General features: G+C 31.9%; 1 protein-coding gene across 2 annotated transcripts in view; it reads right to left on the bottom strand.

Moving 5' to 3' along the window:
• Positions 1–20,900, bottom strand: part of vg (transcription factor vestigial) — a 59,267-nt gene extending 38,367 nt beyond the window's left edge. Inside the window, exons 1-2 of one of the 2 annotated variants that reach the window (XM_075311952.1) lie at positions 20,225–20,900; positions 14,051–15,075 (exon numbers count right to left, since the gene is read on the bottom strand). In XM_075311952.1, coding sequence (XP_075168067.1) covers positions 14,051–14,146 — 96 coding nt within the window. In that variant the 5' untranslated portion in view covers positions 14,147–15,075; positions 20,225–20,900. The remainder of the gene's footprint in view (positions 1–14,050; positions 15,076–20,224) is intronic. The other variant, XM_075311953.1, reaches the window with a different exon arrangement.
• Between the last annotated feature and the right edge of the window lie 3,836 nt (positions 20,901–24,736).

Genomic DNA, 24,736 nt, shown 5'->3' with positions numbered 1-24,736 from the left:
GCATAAGGAGAACAATTAGTAGTGTAGTCAAGTGTGCTAAATTTTATTGAAATCGGTTCAGATTTCGATATAGCTGCCATATATACCTTTTTCCGATTTGGACAAAAATGGCCAAAATACCCAAATTTTTGTAAAAATTACTCCAATTTGCCTATATTTCTTATACATATCTATCGACCGATAAATCATAAATACACTTTTGCGAAGTTGCCTAAAAATTGCTTTAGATTTAAATGTTTACTAACATTGTGTTCAACCCCAGGACATTAGCCGACTTAAATTTAAAGTCTATAGATTTGCTAAAACTCTGTGGATCTACAAAGTGGTGCAAGGTATAATATAGTCGACCCCGCCCGACTTTAGACTTTCCTTACTTGTTTGTACAGTCAATTGTGTCAACAAACAGCTTTCTTTGGAATAGCTTCTAAATTTCAATAGCTTTGATTAATAAAAATAATATTTATTAAAATAAATTTTATAATCTTTGCTTCAAAAATTTTTTTCATTAAATTTAGGACACAAATCTTGGAAATTTGCGTTTTTCCGTTACAGTCGCATGTCTTTGAACTAAAGCAAATTTTCCTTAAAGTAAAAAAAACACATTTTTGATTTAAATAAATTGTCCTTAAATTAACAGAAACTTTAGAATTAAGATACAAATGCTTCAAATATAGGCTAAATAAGACTGGGTTAGGTAGAGTGGCAGAACGATATTTCAGGCTCACTTAGACTATTCAGTACATGGTGATACCACAGTGGCGAACTTCTCTCTTATCACTGAGTGCTCCCCGATTCTATACACTCAAAAAAAAGTTTACTTGGATCCAAAGATTTTGACCTTCCCTTAAGGATTTTGGTATTGATTCCGAGCCAAAGATGCGGTTTATTTCAAATAAAGAAATTTTTTGCGACATATCTGGTTTTAAATCTAGGACCAATAAAATTAAAATTAGGGTACAGATCTCATTTATCAAATTTCCATACTCTTTTCGAGGTTTATTAATAAAGGTAGTCACGTTATAACGGATACTTCAAAGTAAACAATGTTTTCTTAATTCCAAAAAAAACTTTAAACCAAAGACGCTTAATCCTCAAAATAAGTTTTAGCCTATACTTGAAGCGTTTTTATATTAAATCCAAAGCTTCAATATTTCAGTTAATTTAAGACAATTTCTTTAAATCAAACAAGTGTTTCTTTACTTTAACGAAAATTAGCCTTAGTTCAAAGACATGGGACTTTAACGGAGGGTCGCAAATTTACAAAATTTGTGTCCTAAATTTAATGCAAAAAATGTTTGAAGCAAAGATTATAAACTTTATTTTAAATAAAATTTCATTATTTTAAAGAAATTTGTCCTTAATATTTTGTAAATTTCGCATCCCAAAATTTAGGTTGCGTAATCTTTCATATCACGTAAATATTTTTTTCAGTGTATGTTATAAGGTCAAACTACTTTATTAAAGACTTTATCGACTTTTCGACAAAGAAAAAAACTTTGTAGTAGAGAAATGCCTCTTCTATGCTTAGCAAAATTCGCATTCTCGATTTATAGACATGAAATCATTGGCCTCACGACAATATTTTTTCAGTGCAATAGGCTAAAATGTTTATTTTAAATTTTATTTTAAAGAAGTCACATTTGAATCAATACCAAAATCCTTAATTGAAAGTCAAAATCTTTGGATTCAAGTACAGTTTTTTTTTGACTGTGGACTTTAATATTATTTACATGGTGGTTAAAATATATATGATTGCTCCAAAAATGTCTATTACTAATTTCGTGCGTCTCGCAAATATTTCGTATTAAAAAAACCCTTGCCACGTCTCTGTTTGCCAGAGTATTTTAATTTCTATGCCCGTTGTAGTAGTCTTTGTTAGATATCCCCACTTCATTATAAGGATCTTTCCGCAAGAAAAAAATCCCAAATGTGTGAAGTTTATTCGGTCAAACATTGTATAAGAGATACACATCACCACCATCAAGACAATTGGGTATGAACCAAATTTAGCAAATCTTCCTTAACCATAACACTCAAGGATGCGTAAGCCAAGAACTTGGAAAAACTTCGCAAAAAAACATCTCTTGATTTATGCCGTGTGATTTTGTTTGTGACTGGTAGAACATTATCGAAATATCAATTCACCTAATAACTTGGCAAAATACTTTAGGCCATTTTCAAAGCAAACCACTGAAGATAAAACAAGAACAACAGCAACAGAAAACCCTTAAAAGAGCCACATACCAAAGTGTATGAACAGACCTATTGGGACAGACATATCGCTGGCAAGGAGAGAGAGAGAGCGAGCAAGAGAGAGACGAAAAACCAAATATCAATGCGATCAATTGGCCAGAAAACATACAAAGAATTCCTTTTGTTGTTTAAATGCTTTTCGCCTTCTTTTAACCAAAAACCAGACACACCGAACATAACCGAAAGCAGTAAGTGAGCAAACTTTAGTAGCCCAACTGCAAAAGGGGAACACAACAAAAGATCAGCACGGGATATTTTCAATGTAAGGTCTCATAGTTGGTCGCCGGTATTTTCATGCCTCCTTCGCTCTCCCACACAGAGCTCGCTAAAAAATCATGCGGGCTTCTTGACTTCACTTTAGTTAGTTTCACAAATAATTGTTGTAGCTTTGTTGGGCTTGGTGCAGGTACTGTGCTACTCATGGGGTCGTTAGGTTGGAAGAAGGTGCCATTGCTGGTGTTGGTGGGGTTTTCGATGCTTCTCTTGTCGGCATCTGGGCTACTGCATTTTATGCCTTTGTTGTGTTGAGATTTGCAGGCCATCGTCGTCGTCATCATCATTATTCTGCTACACCACCACCACCTTCCTCGGCCAGCAATTGGGCTGTAGGCTTTCGTACCGATCGTGTCTTATGATAAGACGAAACATTGATTATGTGCTTAAAACAACTGACAGATCAGAGAAGGATCGTAGCAAATCGTTCGTTTATGTTCATTTGCCGCAATGGAACAAAGCTATTTGTCCTTTACAGAAAACGACATGGGGACATGTCTGCAAATGCAGATGTGAAAGTTTGTAATTTCATCCATTCCAATCCGATTGATCCATGGGAACATTTTTATTTAGGTAATCTGAAAACTTGGAAGTGTTGATGGTGGGAGATTTATGAAATATCATAGGTGTTAGGGAGTGATAGAGAAGAATTGTTGAATAAGTTTATAGGTCTGTATTAACCCGTTAATGACCAAGCACGTCTGTAAGCCAACTTCTTCAACAGGAAAGCCTTTATTGTAAAATGTAAGATGTGGTTAATACGAGTCACTTAACTATAAGGACAATACGACTTCATTGAAAAGTATATCGACTTTTGGACAAGGAAAAAACTTTATATAAGAGAAATGCGTCTTCTATGCTATGCAAAATTCACATTCGTATTTAAGGGCATGACAATTTTTTTATTGGCTATCGTGTTCCGTCATAGGGAGCCACCGTGGTGCAATGGTTAGCATGCCCGCCTTGCATACACAAGGTCGTGGGTTCGATTCCTGCTTCGACCGAACACCAAAAAAGTTTTCTAGCGGTGGATTATCCCACCTCAGTAATGCTGGTGACATTTCTGAGGGTTTCAAAGCTTCTCTAAGTGGTTTCACTGCAAGGTGGAACGCCGTTCGGACTCGGAACATGGAATCGGGCAGCACTCAGTGATAAGAGAGAAGTTCACCAATGTGGTATCACAATGGACTGAATAGTCTAAGTGAGCCTGATACATCGGGCTGCCACCTAACCTAACCTAACCATCGTGTTCCGAAGGAGCCGAAGAATATTTCATCGGGCCGTAAGGTGATGCCCACGATTTTTTTGGGGTTTTCCCAAACTGCAACCCCCAGCGAAATTCTAAAGATAAGCCCATGAAACAATTTCATAAATACAATGAATGGTTTCGTTAATGCGATTATTTTTTGTTTGTTTATAACGATACGTTTCACAGTAATAATGAAAGTGTTCATTGTCGTTTTTTTTAACCCTGGACAGTCATCCTTCGTCAAAATGACGACGCTTGATTTCATTTTAGATTTAAAGTGCTTTTTGGTCGATTGGGAAATGATAAATTTAAGTTATACCAATTCAACCATGTTAGGAATTTTCTTTCTTATATCTTATACTAATTAAACTCAATTTTGGGTCTCATTTTTGCTCATGATGCAAATTATAGCGTCTTGAAATAAGCCGTACTCAAAATGACGAAAGATGACGCTTATGTACAAAAAATTAGGATGACTTTCCAGGGTTAAGGCTTAAGGTTAGATTAAAGTGACAGTCCGCTTTATTTCAGGCTAATTAAAACATTCAGTTCATGGTCATTTCGAAACGATCCGTTCATGAAAGTGAATGAACACACTGAGAACAGATGGGACCAATCTGACAACGTAAAAATGACACCATACGTTGTCAAAACAACAACCGGCGTTCATGATCTGAAAACGTAATGGTTAAGAATTTAAAAACAAAATTAAAAAAATATTTCCGCTACCTTGACTCAAACCTGTGTTGCCTGCACGATACGCGTTAACAGTCGCCTTAGCACATTGCACCAACGGCGGAGTTGCCATAACAACATCTAACGATTATTTGAAGACTTTTCATGGCCAAAGAAAAACGAATGCCGTTCATGAAATCGTGAACGCCCGTTAACGAAATCCTGAACATTCCGTTTTGATTTTTTGTGAACGTTTCCGTTTCATTTTGACAACGTCCGTTCCCGATTATGAAACACAATTTTTTCTCTTAGTGTAATGATTTTTTCATTATACGAGGACTGACTTTTATATGTCGGGAGAGAATAAAAACAAATAATAATCAATAATCGTTTGAATTCACCATATCATTCATAAACACTGGTCCTCGACGGAGTTTCATCGCAAAAAATTTAATTAAGTTCATCAACGCACTGTTGTTGAGATAATCCACGTCGAAAGTTGTAAAATATAATCGCATGAAAATGTTCACGTTTTAATTCCATTTTTGGGCGAGATGAATCTTTTAAGCTGCTGTAAATAACGCTCGTATGTCAAAACCTCAAACATATCAAGATTTACTATAGAGCTGTCAGTTTGCATATTGCTGAGAGAATGATGAAATACAAGAGATCGAAACTGTGAAGTAAAACTGCGTTAGTAGGTGGCAGCAGCGTTGCCAATTTAGCTTTTTTCCCGCTAGATTTGGCTTTTTTTGAAGACGTTTAGCGGGAAAAAATGCATTTAGCTTTTAGCTTTTTTTCTGGCTTTTTTTCATGACCCTTTTAGCTATTTTTGGCTTTTTTTATTTTCGACATGTTTCTATTGAAATATGGATAAATCGTCGTTTTTATCTAAGCCTTGCTGCAAGTATAAGGGTTTCCACATATTTCAAAGCACAGTTGAAACATTAATAATGAGTCCAGCCATTATGCGGGCATTTTTGTAGCAAATACACCTTATTGTTTTTTTCATTATATACATAAAAGTTATCGTAAACTTTAAATCTACTATTACCATACAAATTTGTTAGATAAACTGTCAGTAAATTATTGGGAATATTATCATTTGACTCGTTTATCCTTTTTATGTTATTATAATATTCTAAAGTTATTACGATATTACTAAATTAAAATAGTAGATGTGAATAGCACTGAAAAAGATTGTCGTCTCCTTAAAATACGAACGCGAATTTTGGTTATAATAGCATTTGTGAATTTCTTTTATGTTTTCCTTGTCCAAAAGACGATAAAGACGTTTTGTCCTTATAATTAAGCGATTCAACTTAAAAATGGGTATGTTTTCATGAAAGAAGGAAGAATTAATGAAATAGTCTTTAAATGTGAGGAGTTTTTGCATCTTAACCACAAACCAAAATAGCGTTCAAAAATAGAAGATGTTTTTCAACACTTTATTTTAAAAACGTATATATACAATAATTTCTACTTGAAGTCGAGTCTGAATTTGGAAATTTAAGTTGGCGTTAGCACGTTTTTAAAGCACTTTGATAGCACTTTGATAGTATTTTCTACAATTTAAATAAAAGTAATGTATTTCGAATTTTTCACAATTTCAAATCCAAACTAAAATTTTATTTAAAAAAATGACAAATCATTTTTTACCAAATCCAAAGCATGCTTAGATCATTTATTATTTTAAAATAACAAGTAAATAAAATAGAGGTGTTGGGAAGGTAGCTTCCACAAAACGAAGGACTTCCAGTAAAAAATTTGTGATAGTAATCAAAATGTATCGAATACGCAAACAGAGCTAATATGCCTTAGATATTGTTACAGTCTCACAGAAGTGGAACTAAAATGAAAATAATATGCATTGTAAGTGAAATAAAGCCTTTAAGTTTGTTAAATTTCAATCAAAAATGTGACTTTTGATACAAAAAAATTTAACTTTTTTTCTAGCTATTTTTTTTTAGCATTTTTTAGCTTTTTTTAGCTATTTTTTTGGGCAAATCTAGCGGTTTTTGGTGAAACAATTCTGGCAACGCTGGGTGGCAGTCAAGAGGAAAGATTCTCTAATATCACGCAATTTTTGTCTACGTTTCTCTGAAATATCATCGGCGTCTCCCAGTTCTGTTCTCTGCCGACTTACGAAACTTAAGGAAAATAGAATATAGAACCTATTTTTTTTAATAACAAATGTTCTTTTTTTATACATTTTCTTATTCTATTAACTTTTTACCAGACAATTTGAGACTATAACTGCCGATGCCAATTTATCAAAGCAGCGCTTCGACCGCAATGTCGGATGTTATACCAAAGAAAGATTATAGATTCAGGAAGATAGGAAATTAGCTACTGAGGAGATCGAACCATTTACCGGGTTAGTTTGATACTCGAAACAAACGCGTATACGACAAGTATTGACATAGCATTAAAATGCAAATAAAAAGAAATTAAGTGCACGTAATAAATTTCCATAAAGGGGAAAATGTATTTTTTTTGTTGTTGCCTAAAATTTAACATTGTTTCATTAAGAAATTTAAATTTTTCATTTAAAAAATAAAAACGAAAAACAACTAAAAAATTACAAGCATGTATTGAACTAACATGGTAAATGCAACATTTGGTATGACGCAAGCCAAATTCCTATCTTCCTCAAGTTTATTGTCTTTGATACCAAAGACATCTATACGGTTGACATTTTTTTCTTTGCAGACGAGCAATTTTCTTCCTCATGTATTTTTCTCCTCTCTGCAGATTGCAACACTAGGGTTGCCCACTCGCGCTAAAGACAACCTTCGTTTTATTGGCTTCATTTTAATGAAAATTTAATTGTGTGTTACAACTATCCCATCGAAATGGTCTGCGGATTGCTGTCACATCCTGTGTATTATCCTGCTTTAATAGCGTATAATGTTCCGTCTACCTACAAGACAAGTTGGAAATGGGCTATACAAACTCATTTCTCATACAAACCCATTCTTCGGTCGAGCTATATTGTGGTATCACAATGGACTGAATAGTCTACGTGAGCCTAAAATAACGGACTTCCACTATACCTATCCTAACCCATCATTAAAGTTTAGCCAACGAAATAAATTCATAAATACAATGAAAATTTTCATTATTGTAATGATTTTTTTTTTTGATTTTATTACAAAACATTTCATACTATTAGTAAACATTTAGTTGCCTTAATAAAAAATGTTCGTTGTAAATGAAAATTTCCTTGTCGTCGCGGCAAAAAGGTTCCGCCTACCGTCTATCGCTGTGGCCATATTTACACACTTAGAGATTAATCCTAGAAATTAAGTTATTTTGTCTAATATACCAGAATTTAGAATTTAATTAATAGATTTAAGATTCTATATAAGTAGCTACCTTATCAAACGATCATTGTAATATTTTATGATGACTCCTGATCCTCGAAGTCAACTCTTTCATACCCTCTTCGGATACAATTTTATGAAAAGTATTTGAATAATTGGTCTGGGGTGGCCCACCATCCTTTTTACCACCTTTTAAAAATAAGCTTCTACCTGATGTTTCAAAACTTCTCAATATACCAATTGTCAATATATTCTCTCTCAATTTCATAAAAATCCTCTCATAACCATTTTGAGATCTACGCCGCTGTATAGGTGACAAATGTTCAATTGTCTCCGGTGAGATATTTCCCAATCATTTCTATGCCCAGATCAATAAATGTTCAGTGAATCTTTGAAGTTTCTTCTTTCATTTTCGTGTATTCATCAAGGCAAGGGGATTTACGCCGGGTGGGGGATTCGCTACCAAGTTCTGACTCATACATGTCGAATTTGAATGGTTCCTTGGAGTTGGGCAGAAGGGCAAGTAGCCTGACTAGGCTGGTTGATCAAAAGCGAAAGACAGCGTTCAGGCTAATGGCGGCAAAGACAATAAATTACCAAAACATGATACCAACAAACGACAACGTTTTGTTACTTGTGAGCATTTTTTTTTTTGCTGTGTTTGGTGATTTGACTTTGTCCAAAAAGAACCAAGAGCAATTTTAAATTTTCCTCAGAGGGCTGCTTGGCAAGTTGTTCAAATCGTTGTTGATGCTGCCGCTGCCGATGATGGTGATGATGCTTCTGTTGGCCTGAATAGTCTCATTGTCTGTAAAAGGCCAAAGTATAGCCCGGGTTTGGCTTTTCAGTTCTTTATGCAAACCTTACTCTAGAAGAAGTATTGGCCATTTGATATTGGACTTTGCCAAGAAATGTCAATTCGTAGTTAATACTTCGGCCTTGTATAATTGGGGCCTTTTGGACACTGGAATCCCTTTGTATTTATGCGACACTTTTTTTTTTGTTTGTTTGATTGTTTGCTGGGCATAAAAGGTCGTAAGCAAGCATCAACAGTGATCACCTTTAAAATAAAAGCAAATCGCCAAATCGAACACCAAACATGATTCCCATTTTCTGTGGCTTTCTGTGTTTTTTTTTTCCTTTCGAAGCACATACAATTGTACAAACATTTGAGCGACATACAAATATGGTTATCGTGGGAAATTTTCAGAGGGACAAGCCGTAAAGGAAACCTTCTTTTAGTTTCCAAATAACAAAGTGTTGTGTTTGTTCTTTTTTCGTTCGAAGTTCTTTTTTGTGGATTTCAAAAGAAATAAAAATTTCAAAGTCTATACGCGCAGAAATGTTCATCACTCATTTATGTTACTCTTGAGATATTCCAAAAGATTGTGGTCAATTTCTATCTAATCAACTACCTAGGACTGATACTAAATCATATTTTTTTCATTGACCGATGAATAGTGTGTCCCTTGGCCATTTGAAGATTTTTACTTAATTTTTTGTTCTTACATTTTGATAAATATAGAGTATATATAAAATATTAGAATTCATAACATTTTAGAGTGTGATTTATATATATTACAACCAACTTCTGGATACAAACATTTCTAAACCAACACTTTGACATGTGACAGATTTATTCCAGTAACAGTTCCTTTTAGTGTTTACAAGCTTACAAACGCATTTTTATCTATAGCATTCAGAAATAAAGGTACTTGGGATGGAATTCAAGCGTGATAGTGTGACTGAAAAGCCACGATTGGCTATCGTAAGAGCCCTTCAGCATATAAATGTGAATAAATATTTTATTTTTCGTACCATTGCTCGATAGTGTGTAAATACCAAATACTAGTTTACTTGTATTTCTTATGGGAAGCCCAAAATCCGCGACGGAATACCTTAACGGCTAGCGGCGTGTCGCCAAATTAAAATCTATTATAATTCCTTGGCGGAAAGTGGTATAGTGTTAGTGTTGACATCGCTTATTAAATTTTTTAACTCACCACTAGGCATTGTTTTTGCCTGGGCACGTGCACAATCTTTTATCTTCAAATAACAAGTTATTACATATTTTTAATCATAAATATTGAAAAATCATGCAATATTGACATCAAAAATACTCGAAAACAAGAAAAGAGAAAATTTTTTGCCGACAAGTTTATTTTATTTGTTGTCGCAGAAAAAAATGTTTCGCCTACCGCCTATCGCTATGGTTATATTTACACACTTACTGTGATATTGGCGGCGCTGCATCGCGTCCAAAAAACGGTATTAATACCAGAAATTATACGAAAAGAGTAGGCCAAATTTGTTCGAAATCCACCGCCGTAGGGGTAGAAAACTTTCTTGTGACCTGAACACATCGCGAAAACGAACGCAACACATATTGAAATAGGAGCTTGGACTAAGTTCCAGTGTAGTTCCAAAAAGGAGTTGCTTCGTTTCCACAAAAGAGCCTCTTTTGAGCGTTGTTGTTGGGCGTTATTCAATAAATTTTTATTCAAATAACAAATAATTTTTTATTCGTTATTTTTCATTTGGAATTTTTTGAAATCAAATTTCAACTGTTATCTGTTTATTTGTGTCACAAATAATTATTCGTCATTCGTTAGTTGTTATTTGTCATACAAATAATAATTTTTTTGAATCAAAAAAAAAATAAATTGAATTTATTGAATTCTTCTGATAAAGTAATCTTTTTTTGAGGAGCGATAATTGTCTTTATAACTAGGAATGGAACCGGAAGGTACAACATCCAAAAATAGTGATTCAAGTGAATCTGGTTTTTCCATTTTTGATGGAAAATTCTACAGAATTTTAGAAGACGGTGTAAAGAATATCAGTGCTGTGTGCGTGAAATGTGAGCCTGATTTTGTTAAGATAAAAGGAGAGAAATATTCAAAATCAAACTTCATATCTCACCTTAAGAGGCGATATGGTAAGGATGCGTTTGAAGAGTACCAGAGCTATAAACGCCTAAAACGTTCTCAAGCGAAGGAGGTAATGAGAATTTTTTTTCACATACGTGTATTATTTGAAACTTTCGAATAACAAATAAATTGAAGTTATTTGTTTTCACAAATAAACGAATAAAAAAATTATTTGTTATTCCAAATAAAAACTAAATGGAATTTATTCGTTATCTTTTTATTCGTTATTTAGAATAAATTTTGCCCAACACTGAAAAGAGGCCAGTTACCGAATTAGTTTTTCTCCAGTCCAGAAGCCATTCCAAATTGAGCAGTTTAGGAACAAACGAAATGATCGGGTTTGCTTGCCAAAGAGTTAAGCTGAAAATGAACACCTTCCATTGGCCACTAGCGCCGTCGGCCGATTGTATTCATTGCAAAAATAGTCCTAAAAATATTTCAGCCGCAGACGATAGATATCCAACTATACTCACCAATAGGGCTGCCATTCGGGATCGATTTTTATAAATCCTGGGATTTCAAAATATAGAATCACGGGATTTTCCGAGATTTTTTCGGGATCTCGAAATTTTCGGGATTTTTTATATATTTTAAGTAATAACAATCTACTATAATAGTTGTACATTAACGGCCATTTTCATGTAGCTCCGTTAGGCTTTAACTGCCAGTTAACAGAAAGTAAATTGCAAATATCTTCTCTCCGGTTAACTTTAACTGAAAAATTTTCGTCAGTTAAGTTCCTAACTGGCCTATGGAATATAAAGGCAAGGCAAGTTTAAAAGTTGGTTAGTTAACGGAACACTAAAGGAGCTTTATGAAAACGGGGGTAAATCAATTTAGTTTAATTCAATTTTATTAACAAAAGAACATAAGAGTTGATTAGTCCAACACAACAAATGAACAAAAGAAAAACAAAACATTTCGGTATTCTCTTCCATAATATTCGAATGTTGATTGGTGGATTCGTAATTACGTTTATTTATGTACATTCCTTGAATTGTCTTTGTTTGTCTCTTCTGGATATTTTATCTTTGGGCGTCTCTTCCAGCTGTACATAAATATATATTTTTTTATTTTTGAAGTTGAAAATTTTTCTTTTCATGCGTCAAACAATAATGGATTAAAAAGTACGTACCTCGCTTTATTTCTACACACAAAGAAAATTTCGTTAAAAGTCAGCCAACGAAAAATTTTCATTGATATAACGAAACATTTTCATTAATATCATGAAAATATTCGTTAATAGTACGAAACGTTACGTTGATTAACAGAAAATCCGTGATATTAACGAAAAAATTCGTTGTATTAACGAATTTGTTTCATTGGCTGAATTTTAACGACACATTTCGTTAATATAACGAAACTTTTTCTATTAGTGTACCACGCATTGGTAATCCAAATCCCGGATATCAATCCATTGGAATTTTCCGGCAGCACTAATAGAAAAATTACGTTCCAAAATCGTAAACGGACGGCCATGAAAAGTCTTAAAATATTCGTTAGACGTTCTTATGGCAACTCCGTCGGTGGTACAATGCGCTAAGGCGACTGTTAGCACGTATGGTACATGCAATCAAGGCTCGAGTGACGGTAGCGAATTTTTTTTTTTGTAAATTCGTAACCATTACGTTTTCAGATCACGCTAGTTGTTGTTTTAACAACGCATGGTGTCAATTTATCGTTGTCAGATTGACACCGGATCGTTTTGAAATGAGCACGCCGTTCATAATTTTTTCTATGGGTGTGGGGTCAAAGTGTCAAAATTCGCAGAGCCATTTTCATGCAGCGTGTGAAGGCTTTGTCGGCTGTTTAAAGGCCATAATACGTGCCAAATGTAACCAATTAGAATAAAATCCTAAACTGATTGTAAAATTTTATATTATTTTCGATATATTTGCTTTTAAACATTAAAATTAAAAAAATATATAGCCCCAGCAAAAACTCTCATTACCCGGTAATCTTGTAGGTAAGCCTATTTAAAAATTAATAACCACTTATTAATTGGCATCGCTTCGGATTACATTTACATACGCATGTCCTAGAAGGAAAGTACTTCTCCCCAGGCATACTTTCGGCCATAAAATAAGTAGTGCATTTAAAGCATATAATCACTTAATATGTAATGATTTATTCGTAGATACACCAAAGCTTGCAAAATAGCCACTTATTGTCTCAGGCAACCAAGTCTCGAAAATATTGATTTCTATCGCCGATTACAATGGATCAAAATATGGCGAGTGATGCTGTAATAGAAGAACTACTTGAATAGAAACGAATAGTGTATAAATAAACAAAAAATCTAATAAATAATCTAAATAAGATGCAAATTAATTTCACACTTAAAATAGAAATAAAAGTAGGTTATTTAAGGGAGTTGGATTCGCGAATTACGTTATAATATATCCAATAGCCAATTCACATTAGGTTCAAAATCTAATAAAAGTGGATTTTAAGTCTCTTTTTTATAAGGCAAATGGCATTTGAAATTTAGTTTAAGCGCATTTTGGTAGTGTAATGTGAAGGAGGTATAAGAAAGCATTTATTTAAAACATAATATGACAATGTCATTAAACACAATTATTATGAAATATTTGTGATAAAAATTTCTTAACGGAAAAATTTTCAGAATTACCGTTACATTACATATTCTTTTTGATTTTTTATGTGAGTGCTCGATTATGTGAATAATTATACCTAATGGTACCATTATTTATTCTATTTTATTAATTCGTTAACTACAACTGCCTAAAAATTTGAGAATAACAATTCGAAAATTACCGAGAAGTATTTATTTTTGTCATTACAAGTTAGTCATTATAACTTGCCGCAATGTAATGCAACGTGTAATGGCAGCTTTACTCCTGGTCAATTGTCAAATGTCAATTGTAATGAGATGTGGTTTCTTAGTTTTTGCTGGGAGCGCTTTACTTTGTTGCATTACATATCAGCCATCCTGCAATGCCCTGTCCCTGTAAATCGTACTATGAACCCATTCGAAGGAAAAGTGGTCATTACAATTAGAACCAAAATGGGGCTTTTCTATTTTTGGTCTCGTTCTTTTCCATTGTACGAGAATACATAAATATTATGGGGTTGGTCCATTTCCCGTAGGATATATTTTTAAGTAAACCTAAACTTAAGTGCTTTTGAAGGCTTACAAATAATAAAATGTTTATCGTGTGCCTGTCTGTACTAGCTTGACATTTGTCGTTATCGTCAGCGAAGATACGTATGTCATAACATTTCTCGTTCGCAAGTTAATAGTTTATTTTGCAGATATTTAGAGCATTATAGCTTAATCAAAAATTCTTAAAAAAAGAAGTTAAGCGAAAAGTATTACTTACCCTTTCATATTGATAAAAAGATCGACTTGGTCCAGCACGGCCATATAAATATGGATAATAAGCACCGTACATAACTTCAGGGCAGGATACTGCCATTGTAGGCTCACAAAATGTGGCTTAAAATTCTGATATTTTAGATCAGAAGACACTTTTACGTTGAACTAGTCACACAAAATAATGACGAGAGAACGATATTACGCGATATTAAAATAGTTTGAAATTTAATTTAAATTTTATAATGGTCAATCACACAATGGCCAAGCGAATTAATTTAATATTTATTTAATATTATTAATATTCCAATACAGTCTTTATTAAAACTTTTCCTCTAGCTCTTCTAAATAACTGAAATTATAAAGACGGTACAATTGCTTCATCTGCCAATTCTTATTTTTATTGTTGTTTCTTTTGTTTGCGGTTTTCTTTTAATTCTTAGAAATAAATGTAGCCATTGCACAGTTGTTTTTTTTTGCTTTGTATTTACATATGAGACTATGGCGATGAATGGTGATAGTTAGAGATATTTGTTGTTGTTTTATTTTCTTGTAATTATCTATTATTACTGTTTTGTTATATTTTTTCAAACTCAATTAACTCCACAAGTATGAGATGTTGCTTGTTACTTTTTTTTCAATCTCACATTTCACTCTTTTTTTTTAAGTACTTTCATTTCTTTATTTGTATTGCATGTTTTCTTCTCTCCCATTGCCTTTGTGTTTTTTTTGTATATGTGTCTGTGTATGTATACACGCTATTGTAATTATTATTATTGTTGTTGTTGTTATTTGAAATCAATGTAATTGTAATTGAATTCAATTATGATGCGCAGCAAGCAATGGGATGGATGGTTAGAAGTTAACTGCAAATTGGCCGTATTCATTCACATTCACTGAAATCCTCGTTTCACCGCACTTCAGTTATAAACACAGATTAAATTCTGTTATTGTTTTATTGTTGCTATTTGAACACTACAACAATTTCCGTCAATGATAAATATGATTTTACAATTATTTGTATTATTTATTCTGAAAATAGAAAGAATAAGATGTTAAAATTAGTTTTATATAATATATATGACTTTTAACAAATTGTTTTAATTTATTATTAATTCGAGAATTTTTGTTTTGTATTTCTATCAAATGGGAAAATGCTTGCACTAGCCACAATATTCTTATTCAACATTTTTAGATCATTTTTGATTAGAACAAATTGGACTTTAATACACCAAAACGAATATTCACAGGAATATCTCAGTGATGACAGAGAGAAGTTCACGACTGTGGTATCACAATGGACTGAATAGTCTAATAGATCCCAGATAAAAACTTTAGAGCCGTACAACCTGTTTTTCAACTGGAGAATTGCCGGTGCTATACGAAAAATAAACATTTTCATTATGGTCCAAATATCAATTCAAAATTGTTGCTTATAAAAGTCATTAATAACGAGTCTGTGTTAATAAAATGCAACAATACACGCAAAAAAATAATTCTTTCCTCCCAAACGAAATTTTAGACAAACAAAGTTCGTTTCTCATTTCTTCTTCTCATTTCATTTCCAGGTTCTAAAAACAATTTCATAAAGACTAACTCAATAAGTTATATTTATATAGCATAGCTTGCGGCGCCCACGAGCCACTTAAATAAACACCGTGGAACAGTGGTTGCTACGTCCGCCTTGCATACCAAGGGTCCTGGGTTCGATCCCTGCTTCGACCGAACACCAAAATATTTTTTTTTGTTTTTTTTACATATATTCCAGATATGTTCGGAAGATTACAAAAAATCGTTCAACATTACATACTGTAAAATGTGTCTTATTTAAAGACTTAATGTCAGAAAAGAACAGTGCTTGATGTAAACGAAATGGACTGTGTTCTTGGTTCAAAAATAATTTTTTGTATTGAAAAAAAAAATTTTTGTAACAAATGAATTTTTTTGGTGACAAAAGTTAAAAAATTTCGATGAAATTCAAAAAACTCTAACAAACGAAAAACGTTTTCGGTCCACGTTTTCCAAAGGTTTTTTTTCTTTGCGTGTATGACCTGAAGAAGTACAACATATTCCGATATAAACAATTTTACAAGTATTACTTTAGAAATCTGAAAAATAATTTTTACTTCAGTCAGATAATAATGCGGTTTCAAGTTGTTCAAGCTAAAAATTTAAAATTGATATGAAGGCTCTAGAAAAAATTGACCGATATCAACTATTTTCAGCAAATCTATTTGTGGGTTCCATCAAGAAAAAAAGAAAAGGGTTTTTCATAGTGTAGTTTAAAAAATCTAAAATAATTCATTAAAACGACACGCTCTAAAAGCGCACACACTCAAAAAAAATAAAAAAAAAGTGTACCGAATACGTTTTTCTTTTGTTAGAATTTCTTGAATTTTTTCCAAACTTTCAAATTTTCATCAGCAAAAAAATTTTTTTGTTACAAAAGGTTTATTTATGTAATAAAAAACATTAACTTTTGATCCAAAGGGATCAAATGTTCTTTTCTGACCTAAACAATGTTCTTTTCTGACCTAAAGTTTTTAATAATAAGACACATTTTGAAGTTTCATAGTAAAAATTTAATATAGTAGTATGTAATGTTGAATATCTTTTCGGAATCTTCCGAACATTTTTGTAATATATGTACAAAAAGTTGATGTTCGGTCACAGCTCGTGGACGCCGAAAACTATGCTTTATAAATATGACTGATTGACTGTTTGTGTTGTTTGTTCGTTAATGGCTATAGCGATAATTGTCTGTTGATGATAATAAAAGCTACGTAGCCCAGTTGGCTTACAAACTGTATGGTCCGGGTTTCGATTCTCCGTCCAGGCGAAGGGTAAAATTTAAAAAAATATATATATAATCGAATAATTCGTTTAGAATACGTAAGAAAGAAAAAATCGCTTCTGTAACTTACTTTACTCCAATTTGGCCAAAATGTTAATAAACTATCAAAGAAGATAATCCATGACTATAGTTTTAATTTTTTTTTTTTTTTGAAAACGAACTAATTTTCCGATGTTAAGGTGAGTACTATGTTCGAGTTTTTCACCAAAACACTAAATTAAAAGTGCAAAAATATATATGAAGATGATAACATTTTTATCAAGTCTCTTCAAATTATGGATGGAAAATATCCAATGTATTGATTGCGAACCATTTAATATTTCGAAATTAATTGATTAAAAAAAGTAACCGTGAAAATAAGCTGGTTTTCAACTTGAAAACTGAACATACACGCAAAAAAATAATTCTTTCCTCCCAAACGAAATTTTAGACAAACAAAGTTCGTTTCTCATTTGCTTTTCGTTGACAGGAAGTGTATTTGGAAGAAAAGTATATTTTTTGTGATAAACGTTTATTCTTTTCCAGGATGTAAAAACAATTTCATAAAGACTAACTCAAAAAAATTTTTTTCTGGCTTATTGCATTTTCCCTCACATCTTTCTCACTTCCACGAAGTTTTTTAGTTCTTAGCTCCTTTTTCTGTAACACAAACAATGTAGAAGAAATTATACGATTTTATAAATTTTTAAATTTTTGTTTTACCTTTCGCCTGGACGGAGAATCGAACCGCGGACCATGCAATTTGTAATGTAAGCCAACACACTATCCACTGAGCCATGTAGCCGTTATTGTCATCAATAGACAATTACCCATATAACTAAGTTATATTTATATAGCATAGCTTGCGGCGCCCACGAGCCGATTAAACAAAGTTTATTTAACAGAAAAATACATTTAGTTGGGCACCGTGGAGCAGTGGTTGCTACGTCTGACTTGCATGCCAAGGGTCGTGGGTTCGATTCCTGCTTCGACCAAAGTTTTTTTTTTTTTTACATATATTCCAGATATAATCGGAAGATTCCGAAAAAATTTTCAACATTACATTCTACTATATTAAATTTTTACTATGAACTGTAAAATGTGTCTTATTAAAGACGTAAATTTAGAAAAGAACAGTGTTTGATATAAACGAAATGGACTGTGTTGTTGGTTCAAAAATAATTTTTTTTTATTGAAAAAATAAAAATTTTGTAACAAACGAATTTTTGGTGTTAAAAGTGTATACTTTTCGAAGAAATTTAAAAAACTCTAACAAAAGAAAAACGTTTTCGGTACACATTTTCCAAACGTTTTTTTTCTTTGCGTGTAGTACTCAGCTTTAGATGAAATATTTTCATCCGTTTTTCTTAACATTTTTAATAAAATCCCAAAGCTACGTTAACTTATTTTTGTTATGGCTCACTAGATCCTTCTATTCGTTGTATTTTTCTACCTGTCTGTAATTTGACTAGCCACAATTTTTATCTGATTTTCGTCAAATTTTGGAATTTATTCTCGTGAACCGTTTGTTCATTTTTAGTATCTTGTGTGTCAGCCAATGTTTTAATGTAGCGTCAATATTTGCGATTCCCCCAACTGTATTGCTAGAAGTTTGTTTTTCAATTTCATAAAATTAAGTGATACGATGATCAGAGATGGTCTGTCTCAAAACTTTTTAGGTTTTCGACTTCGCAAAGTTGTAAACATCGTAAACGTCACATTCGCGTCGTAAATATAGCAAAATTAACAAACGCCTCAAATTCAAAATAACTCAGTCGGGTCGTCTGGGCAGAGATTTCGATGATATCCAAGATGATGGTATATTCGAAGAAGTTTCAGTTCTCAGGAATGTTCATAAAATTATAAACGAATTTAAAAAAGTAGAAAACAATAGACTTGTTTCAGAAGAAGACTTCAAGCCAAAATTACTATGTCCTACTCTATGGTGACAATCTGTACACGCTCACGCTCATGTTAGCCTTCCACAAATTTCTACAGAAACTAACAGCGAAGAAAATCACTACTTAAGAGTGAATTTTAAAAATTCACTTTTTGTCAAAAGTCTAGCTAGTCATTAGATGATGCAACGAAAGCTTGGATGAACATTATAAACCACGCAAAATAGTTTGAAGTTGCGAATGCGAGATGTAAAACTAGTTAAGTTTTCAATAAATACAATGTAATAGCTTAATTTTTACATCTCTTTTATCGGGAAGCCAAACTAAATTAAATTAAAGAAAAGTTGATTTTTTTTTAGTTTTCTACATTAGGTTTACGGCTTTTGCGACATACGTATTATAGCGTCGTAAATGTATGTCGCAAATGTCACAGTTTTCGACAGCCAACCCTGACGATTATATAGCTACCTTATAGACCCATCTCTCAAATTTGTTTCATATAAAGGTTTTTTAATAAATTTTATAGGATTCGTATTCAAGAAGTTATAACTGTTCATAACGATGCATTTGGTTAAAATTTGTTTAAAATTTAATTTGATATTCCGACGATATTCAGACGATATTTACTTCTGAAGAGAGAAACAAACAAAAAAACAATTTTTAATTAAACTACGGAATACTAAAATCGGAACTACAAGTTTTCCCATCTTCAATATAAACAATACTCTTAATTGTTGAACCTATCTAGTCTGAATATAAAAAATATATTTAAAGAATCGAAAAAATAGTAATATTAATGAATTTGACATTAAAAATTTTCTGTTAAATAATAAAGCATTCCATTGCATTCATGAGTACTGTCCTTATATCAATGAAATATTTCTTAAGTTATATTTTAATAAAAATTTCGTTATCGTAGATAGAATGAAATGTTTCATACTAACATTATTGAAATTACAATATTACATTATTGATAAAATAAATTATATTAACAAAATCGCTCATTTTTAATTAAAGATTTCATTAATATTGCGTTGATATAACTTTGTACGAACTACACTGAAAGAAGAGTTTTTGTTCCTGGGAAACGAAATGTTGTTGCTTAAAATTTTCTTTTAAATCAAATAGAAAAGATTAAGTGCAATCATTCCAACGTTTGCCATACCTCCGGGTATTTTTCTTAAAAAAAAATACTTTATAACAAAGGGGAATTTCATTTGTCTAAAATTTCGGAGGAAGTTTTTTTTCTTTTGGTGTATACTGTGCGAATTGGTCCATTTTTAAACAAGAAATTATATTTTAGAAAACTGTAAAGCATTTTGTGAAAATTTTTTCAACCGTAAAAATGCGAGTTTTTTTACGCTATCTTAACTGACCATTAAACAATATTAAATTAAATCTGAATATCTCTTGGAATTCTTCCAAACAATATGCAAATGAATAAACATACCGATTAATTGCCGCCAACTGCTAATCCCAAAAGTGATATCTTAATTTTTGTTGTTATTGTTACGATGGTGCTTCAAATATGCATTTTTAACGTTTAATTAATCACTTTTTCCAATCGAAAAATTGCAAAAACTTTAAGAATTTCTTTAAATATTCACTAAACGCATAATTAAAATTCTCACGTGAATTTTTTAGATTTTTTCGAAACCGTCTCACACAATTTCAGCAAACATTTGAATCTATGTATCCATATATTTTTTGTTGTATGTATTTGTATATAAACAAGCTATTGTCTGCGGTATAATATTTTTTTTTGTTTTCTTTTTTAGTCATTCAAATAATGCGGAAATTAAAGAATGCGAAAAACCATAGTATATTGGAAACTTTTACGAGTACATGTGTAGTTTGGCAGACATGTGCTTGTGTTCGTTTTTTTTTATCCGTTAGATTGTTCTAATTCATTTTTAGCCATTATATTTTCTTTGTTTATTTAGGGATTATATGAAGGCTATTAGATTTTCAGTGAATTGATTTTTTGTTTTCACTTTACCGTATTACTTTGTTTTCATTCCACAAATATTTCTTTCTACACACAAATTTCTTCAATTCGCAATTCACTAATTAAGTCAAATAAAAACCACCGTCCGTTCCAAAGCGACGTGCGCATTCGCCGTATTTAAGCAAGCAACTGCTTTATAATATGGCACAGAAATATTTACGGCACTCGCCACTTTAAGACAATGTCGCCCCCTCTTCAGTAGAAGACCAGAAGAGTAAGCAAGCTATATGTATACAAAATATAAAAATGAAATATAAAAAGTTTTGCATTGAAACGAGACAGCTATACATTTTCGTGGCATACTGGCAATCTATTGGTTGAACAATGTGCTAGTATTTTACACTGTGTGTTGTTTTGTGTGTGTTTGTATGAGTTCAGTTTGATCTCCACCCTTCTTGCATTCTCTATTAAGACCCATTGCAATAGAAGGAGAAATTGTACTTCCTTCCTTTTCTTATTCACTCGCACCTATTGCCATTGTTAAGAGAACACTCTTTTCCTTTTTTCGGCTTCCCTTGCAACAACGACAACAACACTAAGCTCTAAATTAAAATGGTGCGACTTTAATTTCCGTTGACTATTCTCTTGGTTGGCGTTGTTGTTGTTTTTGTTATACCTTTCATTTAGTCTGCTTGTACTATGCTCTACTGTTGCATGATGAATATTGTGTTGGTGAATTTTTGCTTTTCGTCTTTTCTTTTGTGTTTTCTAGTTTTCTATAATTTTTGTTTTTTCTTGTAACTTTAGTGTATTTTCATTTTACATTTAGGATTTCGCCCCATTGTTCTCCATGCAAATAAGCTGAGAAACAATGTGCTGTATGTCTGCATGCCTTTGTTGTTTTTGTTCTTATTTTCTATGGTGGCTTTGTTATTACTGTTGTGGTTGCTGCTGTTGTTGTTTTTTAGTTTGCGGTAGTATTTGGTATTTAAAGTGTCTATAAGCCGACTGCTCATTAACTAATGGATTACATTTCAAAAAAAAAAACAAATTCTCTATAGGCACTTTTATGAAATAACAATTGGCCCAAGTTTTCTTCACATGGAAAATTATAGGTGTGTGTGGGTCTGCGAGTGTATGAATAGACTATGGAAAGATGCACTTGGTTATATGATTTATTATGATAGTTTAACAAAAATAGACCCTGAAGTTATAAATCATATTCTAGTCTTTATATTAAATAAAAATAAAATATATATTTTCATCAATAATAAATACGATAATGGGTGTTGTATTTGTAAATCCTAAGTTAAAATCTTCTTTGATACAGGACCAAAAGACTTTCTATCAAATTTACTCGAAAAAAAAACTACGACTATTTCAAGATATGTAGGAAAAAGTCATAACTATTTCACTCGAGTTGCAATTAAAACGGAAGTACAACAATGATACAATCAAAAATGTTTACACTGGTAGAAGAACTTCGTCACATTAAAGAAAGTTGTCATTAAATTTTAGCAAATGAAAAATTTCATAAATACAAAAAAAAATTCGCCATTCGAATACATTTTTGTTTAATAACGCATCATTTAAAACTATTAATAAACACTTGCATTATTTTTAAATACATTATTTCGTTATTTTAATGAAATTTTCTTTGTGTGTACTTGTATAGTTTTACACGCATTTAACAAAACAAAACAGGGATCTTTTAAAATAAATGCAAGCCAATATTAATTTAAGTCAATATTAATTAATGAAAATTTTTTTTTTTTTTTACATCGCATGTTTTGTTTTCAGATGTATCACCAACGCTATTCAGCTTAAAAATTTAAAATGGCTCTTCAAGGAACATGACGTATCAAAATTCAATTTCTTCAAAATAAATCTCAATCCTAATTTGAAGCTTTTTTGTTGTAAAACATCGAGATACATTTTTTTATTGTTTGACGAAATATTCTTCATTCATTATTCTTCGTACACGCAAAGAAAAAAAAAACGTTTGGAAAACGTGTACCGAAAACGTTTTTCTTTTGTTAGAGTTTTTTGAATTGCTTCGAAAATTTTAAACTTTTATCACCAAAAAAATTCGTTTGTTACAAAATTTTTATTTTTTCAACAAAAAAAAAATATTTTTGAAACAACAACACAGTCCATTTCGTTTATATCAAACGCTGTTCTTTTGTGACTTTAGGTCTTTAATAAGACACATTTTACAGTTCAAAATTTAATATAGTACAATGTAATGTTCAACATTTTTTCGGAATCTTCCGAACATATCTGGAATATATGTAAAAAAAAAACAAAAAAAAACTTTGGTCGAAGCAGGGATCGAACCCACGACCCTTGGCATGCAAGTCAGACGTAGCAACCACTGCTCCACGGTGCCAAACTAACTGTTTGTTTCTGTTAAATAAACTTTGTTTATTCGGCTCGTGGGCGCCGCAAGCTATGCTATATAAATATAACTTATATGGGTAATTGTCTATTGATGACAATAACGGCTACATAGCTCAGTGGATAGTGTGTTGGCTTACAAATTGCATGGTCCGCGGTTCGATTCCCGTCCAGGCGAAAGGTAAAAAAAATTTAAAAATTTATAAAATCGTATAATTTCTTCTACATTGTTTGTATTACAGAAAACGGTGCTAAATAACTAAAAAACTTCGTGGAAGTGAGAAAGATGTGAGGGAAAATGCAATTAGCCAGAAAAAATTTTTTTTCAGTTAGTCTTTATGAAATTGTTTTTACATCCTGGAAAAGAGTAAACGTTTATCACAAAAAGTACATACTTTTCTTCCAAATACACTTCCTTACAGCGAAAAGCAAATGAGAAAATAACTTTGTTTGTCTAAAATTTCGTTTGGGAGGAAAGAATTATTTTTTTCCGTGTATATTCTTAATTACAAAAAAAAATTCAAAAATTTCATTAAAAGTAGGGACGTTTTTCATAACAACTATGAAAATTTTCGTAAAAAAACAAAATCGTAATTTTAATAAAAAGTTCCTTTGCCTGTAAAATGACAAAGTAACATTTTTTTACGAAGAGAATTCGTTCGATGTACACAACCAAAGAAAAAATACTTTACTCCGGAACGAAATTTTAGACAAACGGAATTCTCCTTTCTTATACAGGATTATCTTTTAGAGCAAATAAACGCGGATTTATAATAAGAGATTCAACGATTGTCTCTAAAGTTTTTTATTTACGTTTAAAGAAAATATCTTTGTGGCAAAAGAAAATTTTGCTTGTCCAAAATTTCGTTCATCGGAAAAGAAAACTCTTCTTTCAGTGCAAAGATTCAAACGCTTTATTAAGGCCGGTATGCACCTCTAGCGAAAAATTTCGTTACTATAAGAAATGCATTGCTATTTATGCTAACGAAATTTTCGGTTGCGTCCAATTTCGTACGCTGGTACGCACCTCTAATGAAAATTTTTGTTCATAACAGGGTTGTCAAAAGCATATTTTGGAGAGATGTTGACAACTCATGGCAGCAAACATTTAATTTATTACATTCCTTGTGTATGTAAAAGTTTTAAGAGATCTGTAAATAATCAACAATTTATTTGAGGATCATTTTGAAAAAATATTAACAATTTTTAAAAGCGATTAGCTAGTTTAAAGTTTGTGTACATTATGCTTCTCTACACTCTATACACAACTCGTTTTTTGTTGTAAACTTAAATAAATTTTTGCTACCGAAAATTTCGCGAGAGGTGCATACCGGCCTTTAATATAATTGATTTATTTAAATCTTTAAAGTTTTTTCTCTGGCCAAAAGATGCCTTATTTCAAGGACATTCGATTTTTCAAATGGATGAAAATGTCAAAGCTTTAAGCTTAGTACTATGTTCAGTTTTCAAGCTGAAAACCATCCTTTTTTCACGGTTACTTTTCGTAATTAATTGATTTAGAAATATAAAATGATTATCAATCAATTCATTGGATCTTTTCCTTCCATTATTTGATAAGACTTGATAAAAATATAATAGTTTTCATAAATATTTTTG

This window comes from Haematobia irritans, chromosome 5 (assembly GCF_050003625.1).
Source record: "Haematobia irritans isolate KBUSLIRL chromosome 5, ASM5000362v1, whole genome shotgun sequence".
NCBI lineage: Eukaryota > Metazoa > Arthropoda > Insecta > Diptera > Muscidae > Haematobia > Haematobia irritans.
This window is presented reverse-complemented; position numbering and strand designations above follow the sequence as displayed.